At 36.0% G+C, this 17929-nt stretch overlaps 1 protein-coding gene across 1 annotated transcript in view; it reads left to right on the forward strand.

The window, feature by feature from the left end:
* Window positions 1–15209, forward strand: part of EPC2 (enhancer of polycomb homolog 2) — a 142769-nt gene extending 127560 nt beyond the window's left edge. Inside the window, exons 11-14 of the mRNA XM_002812468.6 lie at window positions 9241–9377; window positions 11229–11388; window positions 12303–12636; window positions 13949–15209. Of these exons, the coding sequence (XP_002812514.4) occupies window positions 9241–9377; window positions 11229–11388; window positions 12303–12636; window positions 13949–14021 (704 nt within the window). The 3' untranslated portion in view covers window positions 14022–15209. The remainder of the gene's footprint in view (window positions 1–9240; window positions 9378–11228; window positions 11389–12302; window positions 12637–13948) is intronic.
* Window positions 15210–17929: the final 2720 nt, after the last annotated feature.

Below are 17929 nucleotides of genomic sequence, written 5' to 3' on the forward strand. Positions count from 1 at the left end.
ATCTCTTTATCACATGTATGCAAGTATGTATAACTTATAAATATCTTTGTAATATATACATTGTATATATACATTGTATATATGCATTGTATCCCAAGACTAAAATAGATGTGGCTTGACTTACACTGTTGATACCATTTTTTTCTGTGTGTATTTCTAAATTATTTCCTGGATGATGCATTCTAGGATGTGAAATTATCATCTTAAACTTCTTTAAAGTGATCATAAATCACTTTAGCTTGAAATTTGGTCTCAATGATGTTCAGTCTCTTTTTAGCTCCTGAACTGCCTGTTTTCCAACTTGACTCGTACAGTGATTTGTTTAAAGGTTATAATGGAAAATTGGATTTGTTTGAATGATTAGAAATTGGCATATCATTTATCCAAATTGGTTGGTTAATTTTCTCCTAAACAAACTTAAGTAAGGAAAATGGCCTCCCATTATATAAAGTTCATGAGTCTGTGAAGTTGAAAGAGTGCTCAAAGCTGAAATGGATAAATGCGTAATATGATTTGAGGCTGCAGGATTATTGGAAATCTAAAGATAGTAGAAAGTTGACAAATATTAAATATTTTTTCAGCCAGCTCTAAGACAGAGTTCCAATTTATTTAACTAAATGGGAATTCCTGTACTAAGCATTCTCAAAATGAGTTTTCTCAAAAAGAGAGTTTAAAACATATCATATAGAGGCATTTATAATTACATTTGACCGTAGGCTGATTGTCTTCTCTGCTGATGTGTACCACATTAAAAAATGATTTTAGTATCTTCCTTCTCAACGTGAACATTGTCAGATATTTGCAGCTTTCTCCTATACATTCCAGATTAACTCTAGATTTAACTTGACTTTTTTCCAGAAAGTGTACATATGTTGTATATGTTGTTATGTCATCAATACAACATATGTGTTGGTCCAAAATATAACTTAATATGACTTAAATAGTTCCATTATAATCACCTCTATAATCCTATGACACTACCATACAACGTAAAATAAGCATTTAAACTGTTATCTTAGGCGTGCATGTACTTCTCAGGGAATTTAAGTCACAAGTAATCAATGTTAACATCATAGACAACAAGTTTTTTTGTATTCTTATCTTTACCTTACCATTAGAAAAAAATAATCTTTTTGGTCTGTGTGATTTTTCCTATCTAAAATTTTTTAATATCCTCAACACAGTACCATTTCTTTCTTCCCTTAAAAAATTTTAAGGCTTAAGCAACAGGTAAGGTACATTAGAATTCAGTGTTTTGAAATAAGATCTATCTTATTTAATAATTTATTCTTAGAGTAAAAGATTTTGTTTGAACTCATTCTTCTTCACTGACTGTGACCCCTCTAGTCACTGGGACCACAAGATTTTTTGTTTTCAACAGATGTCTTTTGTTTCAAAATAATAGGCATGACAACATAAATACATAATGAAAAAAGTTTTTTAACAGCATTTTTTAAAATAATTGAAAACTGATAATTTAATGATTTATATCAGTAACATTCATTTTGTAGATTTCTTAGTTCTGGTTAGATAATTTTAAGTGAATTCAGTTACAATTCCGTGAATATGGATAGGAATTTCCTCATCTACCTAAATAGAAGGATGAGGGAGTTTTAGAAAGCTATATTTTTACTTTTGATGGATATATACAAAAGAATGGGATCCTCATGTGTTTGGTTTTTTTAATCTATGCGTCTTGAACACTTTTTCCTTCTGCTTGTTCTTAGTGGCCTTGGTCATGAGAGCACAGTTGTTTTTAAGAGTAACAAGACAAAAAATAAAGGAACAAGACTAACACAAGATTATACTTTTCCCTAGCAGAGAATAACACTGAACTAAACAGATCATTAGTACTGAATTGTCCATTTCACAGCTGGGAAATCCCAGCAAATGAAGAGTTTAATGAGAAATAGAAACATAATGCACTTTATTTATATCACAAGTTCCTTAGTTCTTAAACAAAAATTAAAAAGAGGCTGCATCTTATGTGGAATTGAGGGCTAGTGGCAAATAATTTTGTTAATATAAGCCCTGATTAACATTTTCCAAGTCATAATCCATGTGTCCAAAATATATTCTAGGCCGGGCGCGAGTGGCTCACGCCTGTAATCCCAGCATTTTGGGAGGCTGAGGCGGGTAGGTCACTTGAGGCCAGGAGTTCGAGACCAGCCTGGGCAACATAAAACCCGGTTTCTACTAAAAATATAAAAGTTAGCCGGGTGTGGTGGCACGTGCCTGTAGTCGCAGCTGAGGGAAGAGGATCTCTTGAGCTCAGGAAGTAGAGGCTGCAGTGAGCCAAGATCCTGCCACTGTACTCCAGCCACGGTGAGACCCTGACTCAAAAAAAAAAAAAAAATATATATATATATATATATATATATATGCACTATTTGTTATCTTTTATATACTTAAAGGAAAATTGAAAAGTGTATCCTAGATGTTAGAACTAAAACTAAAGACTTTTCATTTGAAAGCAGAGATGTGTTTTCTTAACCTTTAAGTAAAATAAAGGTATATTCTCTTAATTGAAAAACACTTCTCAGGGCCAGGCGCGGTGGCTCATGCCTGTAATCCCAGCACTTTGGGAGGCTGAGGCGGGCAGATCATGAGGTCAGGAGATCGAGACCATCCTGGCTAACACAGTGAAACCCCGACTCTACTAAAAATACAAAAAAAATTGGCCAGGTGTGGTGGTGGGTGCCTGTAGTCCCAGCTACTCGGGAGATTGAGGCAGGAGAATGGCGTGAACCCGGGAGGCAGAGCTTGCAGCAAGCCGAGATCCTGCCACTGCACTCCAGCCTGGGCAACAGAGCGAGACTCCCTCTCAAAAAAAAAAAAAAAAAAGAAAAACCCACTTCTCAAAGAGTAAAAGCAGGATAAAGAATAGATTGATTGTGGTGAACATGACAATTGAGTAACCAAGAGAAACTAATTTCATACATTATTTAGTATCTGTTATATGCGAAACACTGTGTTAAATGTTTAAAAGTTGCAAGTTTTACAAGACAATACTTACCTTCAAGGAACTTAATTAATAGCACATGCAAATATTACATTCTTCATATAAACGGGATAATCCTTTGAAACTACAGTATTATTTAACTGTTCTTTGAAATGATGTTCTTAAATCCAGAACTCAAGAAAATACATTTCATATCTAAAAGTGCTTTGCTTTTTCAGATTTGAAAGGACAGATTAATTTACATTTAGTTTTAGTTTTCTCTAATGCATGGTTGCAAATTAACATAATACTTTTTTCTTTTCTTACCTGTCATAATATACAGAATAGATACCAGCAGCCTTTTTGACCAGCTTTAAATATCTTAATATTACCAATTTCTTTTCTGTTTTTTTTTGTTTGTTTGTTTGTTTGTTTGTTTGTTTGTTTTGAGACAGAGTCTCACTCTGTCACCCAGGCTGGAGTACAGTGGCACAATCTCAGCTCACTGCAAGCTCCGCCTCCCGGGTTCACGCCATTCTCCTGCCTCAGCCTCCCGAGTAGCTGGGACTACAGGCGCCCGCCACCACACCTGGCTAATTGTTTTTGTATTTTTTTACTAGAGACGGGGTTTCACTGTGTTAGCCAGGATGGTCTCGATCTCCTGACCTCGTGATCCACCCGCCTTGGCCTCCCAAAATGCTGGGATTACAGGTGTGAGCCACCACGCCAGGCCAATATGACTAATTTCTAAAATCATTAAGTTTGTACAGTTTTCCAAGAGAAATTCCTGATTTTTAATTTCTTCAGTTTCTCTTCCCATTAATTCTTAAATTGTAATAAATGTTTGCAACTATGATAGTTTTAGGATTGGTATTATGTGATTTAACATCTAGCTAAGGGTTAGGGTTGCTTCCAGAGGAGAGAAATGGATTCAGACCTAAGGGATTAAAATATTTTAGTTTGACTATAAAAGGAAATAATGAAGTTTCAATTGTAAATATTTGGCTTGGGTTTCAGAAGTTTAAGTGGATTTTTAGTCTTTCTTCATTATCCTCACATCTGTTTGTTCTTCATTCCCCAACCCCTCTTATCTTTCCTCTCCCCACCCTCAAATCAGTTGATTTGTTAGTTTGTCTTTCACTGTAAGAGTTACATTTGTAAGATGTATATAGTCCTGGAAAGGTCATGTCAACCCTCGTGGATATGTTTGTCAGCAGAGTAGCACCAGTGGTTTATATGAACTTTCATCTGACTTCCTACTCTAACCCAGAGGATCTGATGTAAGATCCCTCTCTCTACCCTTTAATCCTGCCCCAGATCTGCCCTTTAAAACAGACAAAAATTGCATATAGTCAGCATATCTTTGATAAAGCATATACCAAAACTCTTGTAACACTGGGTATAGTGACTCACCTCTGTAATCCTAGCACTTTGTGAGGACAAAGTGGGCGAATGGCTTGAGGCCAGGAGGTTGAGAACAGCCTGGGCAACATAGCAAGACCCTGTCTCTCTTTTTTTTTTTTTTTTTGAGACAGAGTCTTGTTCTCTCGCCCACACTGGAGTGCAGTGGCACGATTCCGGCTCACTGCAATCTTCACCTCCCAGGCGAAGCAATTTTCGTGCATCAGCCTCCCAAGTAGCTGGATTATAGGCACATGCCACCACACCCAGCTAATTTTTTTTATTTTTAGTAGAGACGGGGTTTCACCATGTTGCCCAGGCTGGTCTTGAACCCCTGACCTCAGGTGATCCACCCACCTTGGCCTCCCAAAGTGCTGGGATTACAGACGTGAGCCACTGCACCCAGCCAAAGACCCTGTCTCTTAAAAAAGAGAAAAAAAAAGAAAAGACACTCTTGTAACAAAGACTGACCTGGTAGATGAAGAAATACTAGATGATGTATTCTTTTTGACTTTTAAATAATCTTTACTACCAAATTAGGTATTCCTCATTAAGCTATGAAAATTTGGTCTAGGCTAGTATTTGAAAAATTCATGACTTCCCAAGAATACATCTTAGCCCAGTTTAAGAAACACTGCATTAAAAGTTAAGAGATGATGAAAAAACAAAGGCACAAGCACAAAAATCCTGTGTTCCTACTCTGTTATGGGATGATGATCCAGAAGATCCAGAGTGTATTTCTGTTTAGATTGTTCTTTTTGTTTGTCAACAAAAAAAATACAAAGTTAACAAAGATTTCCCATATACTCAAGAATACCTGTGGGCACAAGCTTAAGAAGCAGGGACCTAAAGCTTTATAATCATTATGTTAGTGTAAAATCTGTGGAGGTACCCAGAGTATGTTTTTAGTTGATCACTAAAAAGTCACCGTAGGCAGAGCACCATACAGGAACCACACACCTAAAAGGCAAAGGATGAAATGAGGGATGGCTGGGACCTTTGAAAACAAAGTCTGCTTTCCAAGGTTGGTGACAGATACCTAAGAAAAGGCATATGGATTTATCTGAGGAATAAAAGTAGACTGGTAATTACAAGATAGATAATGCATCAGATTTGTAGAAGATAGCCAGAAAGGTGAGGGGCTTTCGTGAAAAACAGACTGTTCTGTATACAACATATCTAGAAATGCAAGTATGTTACTAATGTCCTGAATGACATATCTGGGTATATAAAAGGGAAAATCGTGTAACAAGTATGCCAAATGTGTTATATAGAATGTGTTACCTAGGAAGTTTTGCAAAACATTTTACTTAGGGAAAGGAATACTTCTCATCTATCTGGAGTATTGAAATACTCCTACCTTCACAAAACAATCAGATTTATGGTTACTTTTAAATTGATAAGACTTGTGGGCATGTGGTGGGATAAATTTATGACCAGCATGAATTTCGCTTTTAAGCTAGCAATTTAAGATCAACTAGTGAAAAGAACTTGGCTTGGCCCTAAGCAAAAGAAGCAGAGAATCTCAGTTTCCCTTTTGTACATTCCCACTTGTCCATGGTGCCACCATCACCTCACCCAAAGCTGAGTCTCTAACTTGTATCTCATTCTGAAACAAATTTGTTCACTCTATAACTATTACCTCTTCCTGATGTACTTTGATGTGTGCCTCTTAGTAACCCAAAGCAATGTAAGAAATCTCTTAAGAATGTATTTCAGTAACTTATGAAAGAAAAAATAACTAGTAGAGAAAGTGCTTTAAATCAAATTTCTACCACCCGCCCCTGCCCCCCCGCCCACCACCAGTAAGTAAACCCTGAGAACCCTGAGAATTGCAATTCAATATTTTGTCCATCCTATTAAAACTATGCATTTCATACCACTTTTCCTCCTCCCTGAAATAATAAAGGAGTTAGAAAGGAGTTAGATGTTTTGTATGTGTTCCAGTTTTGTGTCATTGATTACTATTGGCAATTTTTGTCTAAAGTTTTGAAGTAATAATAAACAGTGCTCTAGAAAATTCTGAATGAGGAAAATCAGCTTGTTTCAAGCACAGAATACCTTACTTAATAATAAAGAGCTAGATGTCAAGAATGGATATAACATATTGAGATTGAGGTAAGAGGGAAAAGAAAAAAATGAATGTAATTTTTTAAAGCATATATATATAGAATTAAATTTGTGTCAGTGATTCTCAACCAGAAGTGGGATCAGAAATGAGAATTTTAGTAACAAAGTCCACCTTAGGTTTAAAAAGGTTAAGAAACACTGACCATTAATCTGAATAATTTGGATTGCAACCAGGTTGGGATTTTCTGAGTTTTCTATGAGGAGAAAAGAATAAGGTTCCTGAGCAAATTAATGGTCTCAAGAAGACAGGACAGTAAATGGAGACCAAAAAAAAAAAACCAGCTAATTTTATCTGTTTCCCTTTTTAATATGTACACAAATAATCATGGTTCATAAAAGCAAGTGGAACACAGCTAGTTGGCAGTATTTTGTTATCTATGGTCTGCCAACCCAAAAAATAGTTTTTGTTGTTGTTAAAAAGTAGCAATTTGGGCTGGTCACAGTAGCTCATGCATGTAATTCCAGCACTTTGGGAGACTGAGGCAGGAAGATCACTTGCGGCCATGAACTGGAGGCCAGCCTGGGCAACATAATGAGACCCTGGGTATACAAAAAATTTCTAAAATTAGCCAGGTGTGATGCCATGCACCTGTAGTTCCAGTCACTCAGGAGGCTGAGGCAGGAGGATTGCTTGAACCAGGAGTTCAAGGCTACAGTGAGCTATGATTGCACCACTGCACTCTAGCCTGGGCAATAGAGCAAGACTCTGTCTCCAAAAAACTGTTCTTTCTACTAATTTAGGTATATACTTTATTCTGAATTAGTAAGATCTTATCAACTGACTTAAAAGATTTTAGAAAGAAGAAAAAATTTTCATTCTTGTTTCTCAATTTTGAAATAGTAACTGAAAGTATGTATTCTTATTTGGCTTATTCCTCACTTAATGTTAATCACTGTGCCTCTCACCTTTTCACCAGAACATAAAGCTCAACTCTGGACACACTTGACACTGGACTTAAGGACTGTTGTGATAATACCAGATTCCAAGTCCATTTCTTTTGAATTGGTGCACTGTACACATAGGACTTAAACAGATGTATTCGGGTTTAATTTAAGATTTTTCTTTCTGCCTTTGTATCTAATAAACTATTTTTCATCTCTTTCCCCAAGGTTTTCAAACAGCTGGAAATTCATGAATACTTCACATTTTCATTTGAGTTTGAAGATTATAAATTTAGAATTAAAAAAAAATTTTTCATTTAAAAATAGAACACTTGCAGTGAATTTAACATGTGCAAAGAAAGACATTTGATTTTGTTGGTAATTCAGTAAGATAACTAATGTGTACTTCAAAAATACAGGTAATATAAAATTTTGGAGTGAGCACTGTAATAGCCCCCAGTTTTGAGTCTTTTAAAAATAAAATTGCTATCTAAGAACTGTTTTCCCCTTGTAGTCCAATACAAATTTTAATGGTAATATTGTGGAACAGAAATGAGATGTATCTAAAGCTTTGTTCATTTCTGGGGCATAACTCCTTTTTCATAGAAAATAGACTGTACTAGGCATAACTTGTTATATCTAATTTACCATAAAAAAAGCTTTTTGATTATTCATGTGTGATCCTATTCAACAGAAAACTTGGGAGAGTTAAGTAGGCTAGATTGAGGCTATAGTTGTCAATCTAAACTCCTTTAGGTCATATTGATTAGATCACTCAATTGCATGTAAAGATTGATTCATTAATTGGTATTTCTTATGTCTGTCTTTTCTTCCCAAATACATTCCAGGACTTTGGAACAGAGATCCTCTTCTTATTTTCCCCTGTATTCACTGTGACTCTTAGTGCAGCATTCTGCATTATAGTAGATAGTAAATATTTGTCGATTGAAATCATTGGGAGAAAGGAAAGCAAGCAATAAAGAAAATAGAGCAAAATTACTCTAAAGTACATGTATTATCATGTCATTTAATTTTTATTGACTCTAATATTGTAGTGACTTCCATGGAAATGTCTTTGTGTTCTCTAAATCAGCTTATCAGTGATCTACTTAAATATCAACGAATGAAATTTTGTTTACATTTCTTTGAGAAAAGTAGTTTCTGTAACTTAGCTGATTTTTTCAACCAAAGTTGTAGATGTCTTGTTTTCATTTGAAACACACTTTTAACACAGTTGGTCGCAGTAGAATTTACTGCATCTGAGGATACATAGTATCTTCAGTTTTCTGAATACTTGTCTGATTTCTAGCCCATATTTTTATAGATGGATTTACTTTAGGCATTGAATCTATTGGCTTAAACTATGGTTTATGGTTATGTTAGATGAATGTTGTTCTCTACCTTGATTTGTAATCAGAGAATAAAGTATTTTCACTTCAATGTTTTATGAAACCAGCAGTAAAAATCATTTATAGTCTTGCAGATGGTCCTGCTTTCTTATTAAGGCTATAACTTAGTCATCATTATTGTTAACATGAATAAATACAGTTTTTCTCATTACATGCTCTCCATAATATAGAGAATTAAGAGTGGTCTCAAAGATACTAAGTCTGAATAAATGGTAAAATACTCATGTTAGAACTGTATTATTCAACAAAAACTACATTTAGGCACTTTTCTTAGCATGTGTTGGAGATCATAGATACAAGCATACACCACACTTGCTGAAAGATTTGCCATTTTCATTAGATTATTTTCTGATAATCCATATTGTAATTTGTAATTGCTTTCATCTTAATTGTGGAATAAGTTTATATCATATTCTGCTTGTGTTATTAAAAATCTTTTAAAATGTACTCATTTCCAAAATTCATGTTCTTTACCAGTAACAGGGGGTATCACAGAAGAGCAGTTTCAGACACATCAGCAGCAGTTAGTTCAGATGCAAAGGCAGCAACTGGCCCAGCTTCAGCAGAAACAGCAATCTCAGCATTCCTCGCAACAGGCACATCCAAAAGCACAGGTAAACTGCTCTTTTTGTCATAGTTACGTTTGTTTCTATGAAATAAACATAAAGTTACATCATTATGTAGTTTTATTCCATTTTAGTCAAGTCACAGAAGATAATCTTGGTTTTGCCACTCTTGATTTGGGGTCTGTAACCTGAATTTCTTTTCAGTTAATGTATGTAATTTTAAGTGACTAGCTTATAAACTAATCTCTTGATATTTTGAGAAGAGTGCTGGAGCCAAATATGGTATTTTAAATTTTTTGAAGGGTTGTTGAGAATTTATAGAAGTAATTACATATGTAGTTGTAAGAATCATTCTCCACCTCCACTCCCCCAAAGAAGATTTTTTTGAAAGATAAAACTTTCCTAACCACTTCCTAAACTATGTGTTTAAGTGCCACGTGGATGTGCTCCATGAGCTGGGCAGTAATTCAGTTGAATTGTGCAATACATTAACAGCATAACCCCTTGCCATTGTGAATCACATTTCCCTGTTGAAGAAAATTGCAGCCAGGCACGGTGGCTCATGCCTGTAATCCCAGCACTTTGGGCTGCCGAGGCGGGCGGATCACTTGCGGTCAGGAGTTCAAGATCAGCCTGGTCAATGTGGCAAAACCCTATCTCTACTAAAAATACTAAAACTAACTGGGCATGGTGGTGAATACCTGTAAGCCCAGCTACTTGGGAGGCTGAGGCATGAGAATCGCTTGAACCCTGAAGGTGGAGGTTTCAGTGAGCTAAGATCGCGCCACTGCACTCCAGCCTGGGTGATAGAGTCAGACTATGTCTCAAAAAAAAAAAAAGAAAAATTTTTTTTTAATTAAAATGTTTTAAAATGAAGAAGAAAATTGCCACTAGGGGAAGTTGTTTGTAGACACCACTAAATAAAGATGCTAGAAATAAGATTAAAAATACTTCATAAAACCATAATTGCCAGAAGGAACCAGCCCTGCCAACACCTTGATTTTAACCCCATAAGCTTCATTGTGGACTTCTGGCCTGCAGAACTATATGATGATAAATTTCTGTTTTAAGCCACTAAAAACAAAACTAAGAAATCTATTTCAAATTTGAACCACCTGAAAAACATAAACCTTGCGTTTTAGGTCTTAAGTTTTATTGCTCTATAATTCTAAAACCACTTCTAAAGTAATAACTGAGGTTTACTCAATTTTGGTTATATTTTGTGAGCTCTCAGGCTAGAATCTGCCCATTGTGGTTCAGCCCATTCTCAAAGGGTCGGTCAGTACGCTGACTTTAAAGATCCTGACTCCAGTAACATGAAAATCTCAGTGACCCTGGAACCCAACACTCCTGTGACATCCAGGTGGATCTGGGACTTGCTCAAGGACTAGGGCTGTAGGACTTAGTAACTAGGATTTAGTAACCAGTTTTATACAGAATCAAGGAGGAATGGCCATTTAACTTTACTTTGTTTGCTTTTTCTGAGTCTCTTGGTTAACCAACCAAAAGTATTTTCATCCTGTTTCAGGGTTAGGCCAAGATACGTTTTCACATTGTGACAAAAATGTCTATTAATCATCTCTATGATTTCATTTTATCCAAGTATCTAGTTTGTCAAGCATTTTTAAAACCATTAATATTTATTGGAAAAATTAATAGAACATTAAAGCCTTGGGTTATTTAATCTCTAGTTCTTTCTCAGAAATAACTTCTCAGTTTTCGTTCATTTCCCTGCTTCATATGCCAAAAATCATCTATGGAATCGTAGATCTCTTAATCTAAACACTTGTAATTGTTCAAGGTTAGAAAGGCAACAGCCTCTTGGGTTTGCCCCATCCCTTAATATGTTCATAAAATCACATCTAAAAATTAGAGTGTTTAACTTTGTTCATTTTATAGGGCTCAAGCACCTCTGACTGTATGTCTAAAACACTTGACTCAGCCAGCGCCCACTTTGCTGCATCTGCAGTGGTCAGTGCACCTGTTCCAAGTCGCAGTGAGGTAGCCAAGGAACAGAACACTGGCCACAACAACATAAACGGTGTTGTCCAGCCTTCAGGTACAGCTGGGGTTTCACATGGTACCTACTTTCTTGAAGTTGTAACTCAGTGATTGGGAGTTTGTTTTTTGTTTTTTTATCCAAGGGGAAAATGTGTATAAGAAGTCAGTCAGGACTCTTTAGGATTTCTTTGGAAAGAGAGGGGGACATAGGTGGATGTTTTCTAGAATTCATGTAGAATCTACTCCTTGTTTTCTCCCTCATCCATTGAATACATACCTGTGTAACATTCTCCCCTTCCTGGTTTCATTCACATACTGCCAGTTGCCTCACATCTTAGGAAATCTGTTGAGCTAACCATCCCCATTGAATCATCCACGCATTGATAAAAAGGTGAAATATAATCCAGGACAGTAATAAATTGGAAATCAGATTTGCCTTCCCACTCTTACATACTGCTCATAGGCATACTAACTCTGGCTCCCTCTCTTTAGATAGAGTATTGCCGTGAAACCCTGTCTGCTTCTTAGTACCCTGAGTCTGCAAAGACTGGCTATTCCTATCATTCTTCAACTACCTCTCAGACCCTAGGATTTTCCAGTTGCTTTTATATATACCCGTGAGCCTGATTGTCCATTTTTACTAATATTAATGCATGTGTACATACTTAGGGAAACCCAACTGTCATTTCCATCTGTCCTGTTATACTTAACTCCACAGTTGCCAGATATAGGCGGCAGAATACTTTGCAAAGCCCTTTTATGTAGACCAGTAGAAAGAGGGTGTTTTGGGGATTGTAGCAGATTAGTACATTCTACTTAGTGATCAGAAGCTCCCTTTGGAGAGACCAGTGTGTGAAAAGTTAACTTGGCATTCAATTCAAATACAAATGTTCATATTTATTTTATTAAACTTCTAAAAATAGTTGTATTGATGTCTCATGATACTAATTGAATGACTTCTTTCTTTTTCAGGAACCTCTAAAACATTATACTCCACCAATATGGCTTTATCATCCAGCCCAGGGATTTCAGCTGTACAACTTGTAAGGACAGTTGGCCACACCACTACAAACCACTTAATCCCAGCATTGTGCACAAGCAGTCCTCAGACACTTCCCATGAACAATTCCTGCCTGACAAATGCAGTGCACCTCAATAATGTCAGTGTTGTTTCTCCAGTCAATGTGCATATCAATACACGGACTTCAGCACCATCGCCAACAGCCTTAAAACTTGCCACAGTTGCTGCCAGTATGGACAGAGTGCCAAAGGTTACTCCCAGCAGTGCCATCAGCAGCATAGCAAGGTGTGTGTGTGTGTTTCAGTGATTTTTCTCCCTTTGTGCTGGCTGTCCTATGGGAAGAAAAAGACTTTTTTTTACACTGCTCAAGCAATAGGTGTTTATTGACAGACTTGATTTTTCATAGATACTGAAGATCTGTATAAAGCTCTGTGACTTAGGTATTTGTTTAAGGTGCCTAGTAGGATGCTTAAATGCCAACCTAGTAGGATTGTTAGAGAAAGAGAGAGTAGTAGTAGAGAGAGAGAGAGAAAGGAAAAGAAAGAAAAGGACATCAAACTGTCAAACACATCAGAGTCTATGTTAGAAGCTTCAGTTACTCTTCCCCCCCACTGCCCACCCCACCCCCGAGATGGAGTCTTGCTGTCTTGCCCAGGCTGGAGTGCAATGGCGCAATCTCAGCTCACTGCAGCCTCCGCCTCCCGGGTTCAAGTGATTCTCCTGCCTCAGCCTCCCAAGTAGCTGGGACTATAGGCACATGCCACCATGCCTGGCTAATTTTTGTATTTTTAGCAGAGATGGGGTTTCATCATGTTGGCCAGGATAGTCTCAATCTCCTGACCTGGTGATCCACCCGCCTCAGCCTGCCAAAGTGCTGGGATTACAGGCGTGAAGTTACTCTTGTATTAATGTTTCATAGTTTAGGCAGTCTGGAAGATGGGAGTTGTTATGATTAACTCCATGCCAGAGTTTAGGTTTCACATCCAAATTTGTGTTTTCTTTAGCGTCATACACAAAGGGAAAGTAAATTACCTTATGTATATTAAAAATGAGAATATTCTAGGATTAACGTACATCTATAATATATTTTAGAATGTTTTTATATTTCTTGCTATGACACGAATACAAGGAGAACAATGAATCAGAAAAAAATTAATTTGCATAGGTTAATAAATACATGATCTTAAGCCTATAGAATTAAACTCTAGTGGAAAGTAATTTCAGTAATATTGTGCTCCTAATGGTTATTCTTTTTGAGTGTCATATGCTTCATCTCTCGAGAAAAAAAAAAGAAAAACTTGGTTTGTCCTGTGATACATATTTCATAAGTAATTTCTCATTGGCTTCTACTGAAATGCCATGTTAAGTTATTATCTTTCCTAAGTAAATAGCCATAATAAGAAAATTAGGAATTAATGGAATTTCTGAGCTGAAGAAAAGTTTTTCTCATTCCTATCTAGAAATGGCAAAAATGGGAATTGTTCTTGTGAAGTCATGTTTAGTTGTAATTACATAACAATGTTTTTGTAAAATACTAAGTGGTAACATCATGTTCTAGAGAGTATTGATATTTATTTTATCCTTTGCCTTACCATAGAGAGAACCACGAACCAGAAAGATTGGGCTTAAATGGAATAGCAGAGACAACAGTAGCTATGGAAGTGACATAACCTAAAACACGTGGCTCTGACCTGTGCTGATGGTGTGCAGTCATTCATATTCCAGCTGAATGCAAAAGGCAACACTCTGTGGATCACAGAGTGTAACAATGGACCTAAATGGACTATAGTATATTGGATGTTAAATCCATATATGATGTATATTTTGTAAAATTGGGAAAATCACTACCTTGTAAAATAGTTTATTTGTATCATCAATATTATTTCTGTTACTTGAATAGTAGATATTCATCATCATGCTTTTGCACTTGAATTTGCAACTGAATGGATTTTAAAAAATAATTCTTTAATGGGATCATGAGCATGAAATGGGATCCTGCATCACTTGTTTTAACTATTTATTTTGCCATGTTTACATTTTGTATCTTGTAAAAATAAATCCAACTTTGTGTCTAAAAAGTTAAAGATTCATAGCTAGGAAATGAAATTCTTGTAATTTTTTTCTAAAGGAACTGTAAAGTTTTCACTTGGTTCATTTTGTTTCACAATTTGACTAGATGGACTTTTTGGTAAATACTTAGTGGCATTTCACTGTCAAATATGAAGTTCAAGGCAAAATAGTATTTTCTATTACTGTGCAGGGGAAAGGGATGGATCGATACATGCAAATTTAATGTAGTAACTCACTTTTCCATATATTTTGAATGTATATTTCTATTTATAATACCAATTTATAAAAAATAATTACACAGAAAAAATGGAATAGGAAAAATTATGCATCTAGCACATTTAAACTGTGCAGATATGAAAATTTCGAGGATTACATTTTATCTGAAGGCTGCATATTTTAACTGGCTTTAAAACTGTAACACACCACATAAAAGATACTTTACCGGGTATGTATTGCATTATATCATTGCAATAATTATTGGAAGTCTAGATATCGAGCCATCCCAGGTGTTGGGAGGGGGGTAGGGTTGTGGCAAGATTGTCTTTTCAATTTTGGAGAGTTTTCCTGTGGCTACAAGGCAAGTAACGGGTTGGAAAAAGTCTGACTGTAAGCGTTGGACACCTTCATAGTGTAGTGTTTTAGTGACTTTTTTTATACGGTTCTTGTAAATTAGATACGTGTAGTGGTGTTTCAGAATGTTTGTTTATGCACTAGTTCAGACAACTTTCCCTGTTACTTGTTCTTGATAAGTGAAAACTGCAGGGAAATAAAAAATACATATCAAAACATGGACATGCTGCATATGTGTTTATTTCACAATGTGCACACAGTATAAGTGAAAATTTAAGGGAGATGATAGCACTTAACAGCACTTTTCATGTTCACATGCTTTCCAAGCATTAATGAAAAGAACTATAGGAAGCTCATCTGTGGGCTCTATTGGGTTTCAGATAATCCAATATAAACTACCTTTGATATGAAAGTTCGTAAGATTTTTTACAGAATGTAAGTAATTTGCAGTATCGGTCATTGAAATGTCATAAGTGAGCCTCATTTTATAAATAAAAGTTTAGAGTAGAATTATATTGCAAGGGGGTTTTGTCAAGTAAGTACTGGGAAATGTAAATATTTTTAATGAATACAATTAAAACCATTTCAAGCTTACATAATTTTATACTTTACATTTTTTATATCTGCAGTCCTGAAAGTTGTAAATTGATATGTCAGTTGAATTAATGGGCCAAGATTTCTGGTGAAAGTGGTTTTTATTCAGGTCCTAAATGTGTAAAGCAATTTATGGTCAAAACCATAGAAAAAATACTAATTTTGTCTTGGTTGTGACCTGATAGGATCCATGCTCGTTTCTGCCATACTACCTCTGGAGTTACTCATTGCTGATTATATAAAGGAAATAATTTTGATTTGATATGTATTATGACTGTGTTCATTCTGCTTATAGTTGGATGTATCTCCTTGCTATTAAGAACTTAAAACAACTTTAGTGCCAATTGCAGAGAAAGCTTTTTTCCCCGTTTTACTGAAGTAAAGCATGAAGTGAATTTGCCTTATGTGATATATGTGTTATAAATAAGTAAAACAAAAGAACTATCCATTTGTACGGTTTCTGGAGGTGGTGGCAAATCCAGAACTTATAAGACTGATGACCAATTGATTTGTTCCTTTTGAAGTAAAATAGAAACATAAGCCTTCCTTATTTTGTTGGTTGTAACTGTTTTATGGATGGCATTTCAGTTACGTACATACACATTTTCCATTGCTTCTCTAAAACTTAAGTGACAAATATTTGTTTTCACTTTATTAAATTGAAGAATAGTCTGTTTCTGCACTGGACAGCACTGCTCTCTTAGTTTTCTCAGGAAATTAGTGTTGGTACTTGGAGTCCAGTAAGCTTTCAGAATCCTTGGAGAATGTGTTTATTTGAAATAGGGGGAGGTGGTTAATTTTTTTAAAAAAATAACAAAACGGGTAACTCTCACGTGGTAGGATATTCTTAATTCAGCACAGATAAAAACATTTTTGATTGTATTTTTCTTATTTCTCTACCTTCATAAAGAGAGTACGCCCCCTTCCTTTCCCAATAATTCAAGGTCATTTTTATGATGTAGCTCTAAGTATATTTGAGGATTTGTTTTCTTTTGCAAAAGACCAAGGGAAAAACTAAAAAATTTATAGGGCACATTTTAAAACTATACACATAACACACACACACACGTATATTCTGGCTTTTTAAAAAACAGGAATGTATTTGCAACTGTGCTAGGTGTTTTTTTTATTACTAAGGTGGTTTTAGCGGGGAAGGTAGGGGGAAAACAAGGAGGACCAACATTACAGAAACTTACCTAGTATGTACTGCTGTATTTGAGTATGATGCTACACTTTTCAACAAATTTTGTTGATCAACAATATACTTGTGACTGAAGTGTTTTATTGTCTCTTAACTGACTTGGCAAACTTCCAAATTTTAAAAGGTAAGAATATCTCAAGGGATTATGAATATTATATCCTGTAAGATAAGAGATGTTTTTCATCACTGACAGCAGCATCATAATAGCCGACATCATGGAGCATGTAGCATTCTCTCTTAATGACTTTCTCATTTACTCCTAACAACAATTCTGTTTAGTAATATTATTTTTCCCATTTTAAAGATCAGGAAGATGAAGTTTAGAGAAGTTAGGTAACTCACTCTATGTCACATAGCTGTTAAGTTACTGAGGAATTAAACTTAGGAGTCACCACACCTAACCACACTGCCTTCTACCCTTAACATGAAAGAAGCCCTCCTCAAAGAAGTATTTATTCTATTTCTCAGTCCACTTGTTAGCAGCATCCGTAGCAGTTTAGAATTTCATTTAGAAGACAGCCACCCAACTATTACACCACGAGACTGAGTGAATTATATCGAACTGTGGCTTCTAGCCATCCACTGAGGAAACCCAAATATTCTTTTCTGCCTGCCGGACCTAGCGAGTAAGTGCTAAAGCTCTCAACACAAAGCAATGGGAGCGAGGTCTGGTCCAAGTCTTGGCTGATCTAGCACTTTCTAGACCTGTTTCCCCATCTATAAGATGAGCAAGTTCTTGAAACTCCATAAAAGAGGCCACACTGAGAAGCTTCGTGGAGGTGTGCATGTGGCTCGTGTGTCATTGGTTGCTTATTAAGGAAGTAAATTATGTGAGCTGTAAGGCTTAGCATACAGTTTAGAGCTTATATAAGCTCTAGACACATATATATAAGCTCTACACACACATATTTATACACACACACACACACTTCTGGGATACATATGCAGTTCTGGGATACATATGCAGTTCTGGGATACATATGCAGAACACGCTGGTTTGTTACATAGGTATACACATGCTGTGGTGGTTTGCTGCACCCATCAACCCGTCACCTACATTAGGTATTTCTCCTAATGCTATCCCTCCCCTAGACCCCCACACCCAACAGGCCCCGGTGTGTGATGTTCCCCTCCCTGTGTCCA

This window comes from Pongo abelii, chromosome 11, assembly GCF_028885655.2.
Source record: "Pongo abelii isolate AG06213 chromosome 11, NHGRI_mPonAbe1-v2.0_pri, whole genome shotgun sequence".
NCBI lineage: Eukaryota > Metazoa > Chordata > Mammalia > Primates > Hominidae > Pongo > Pongo abelii.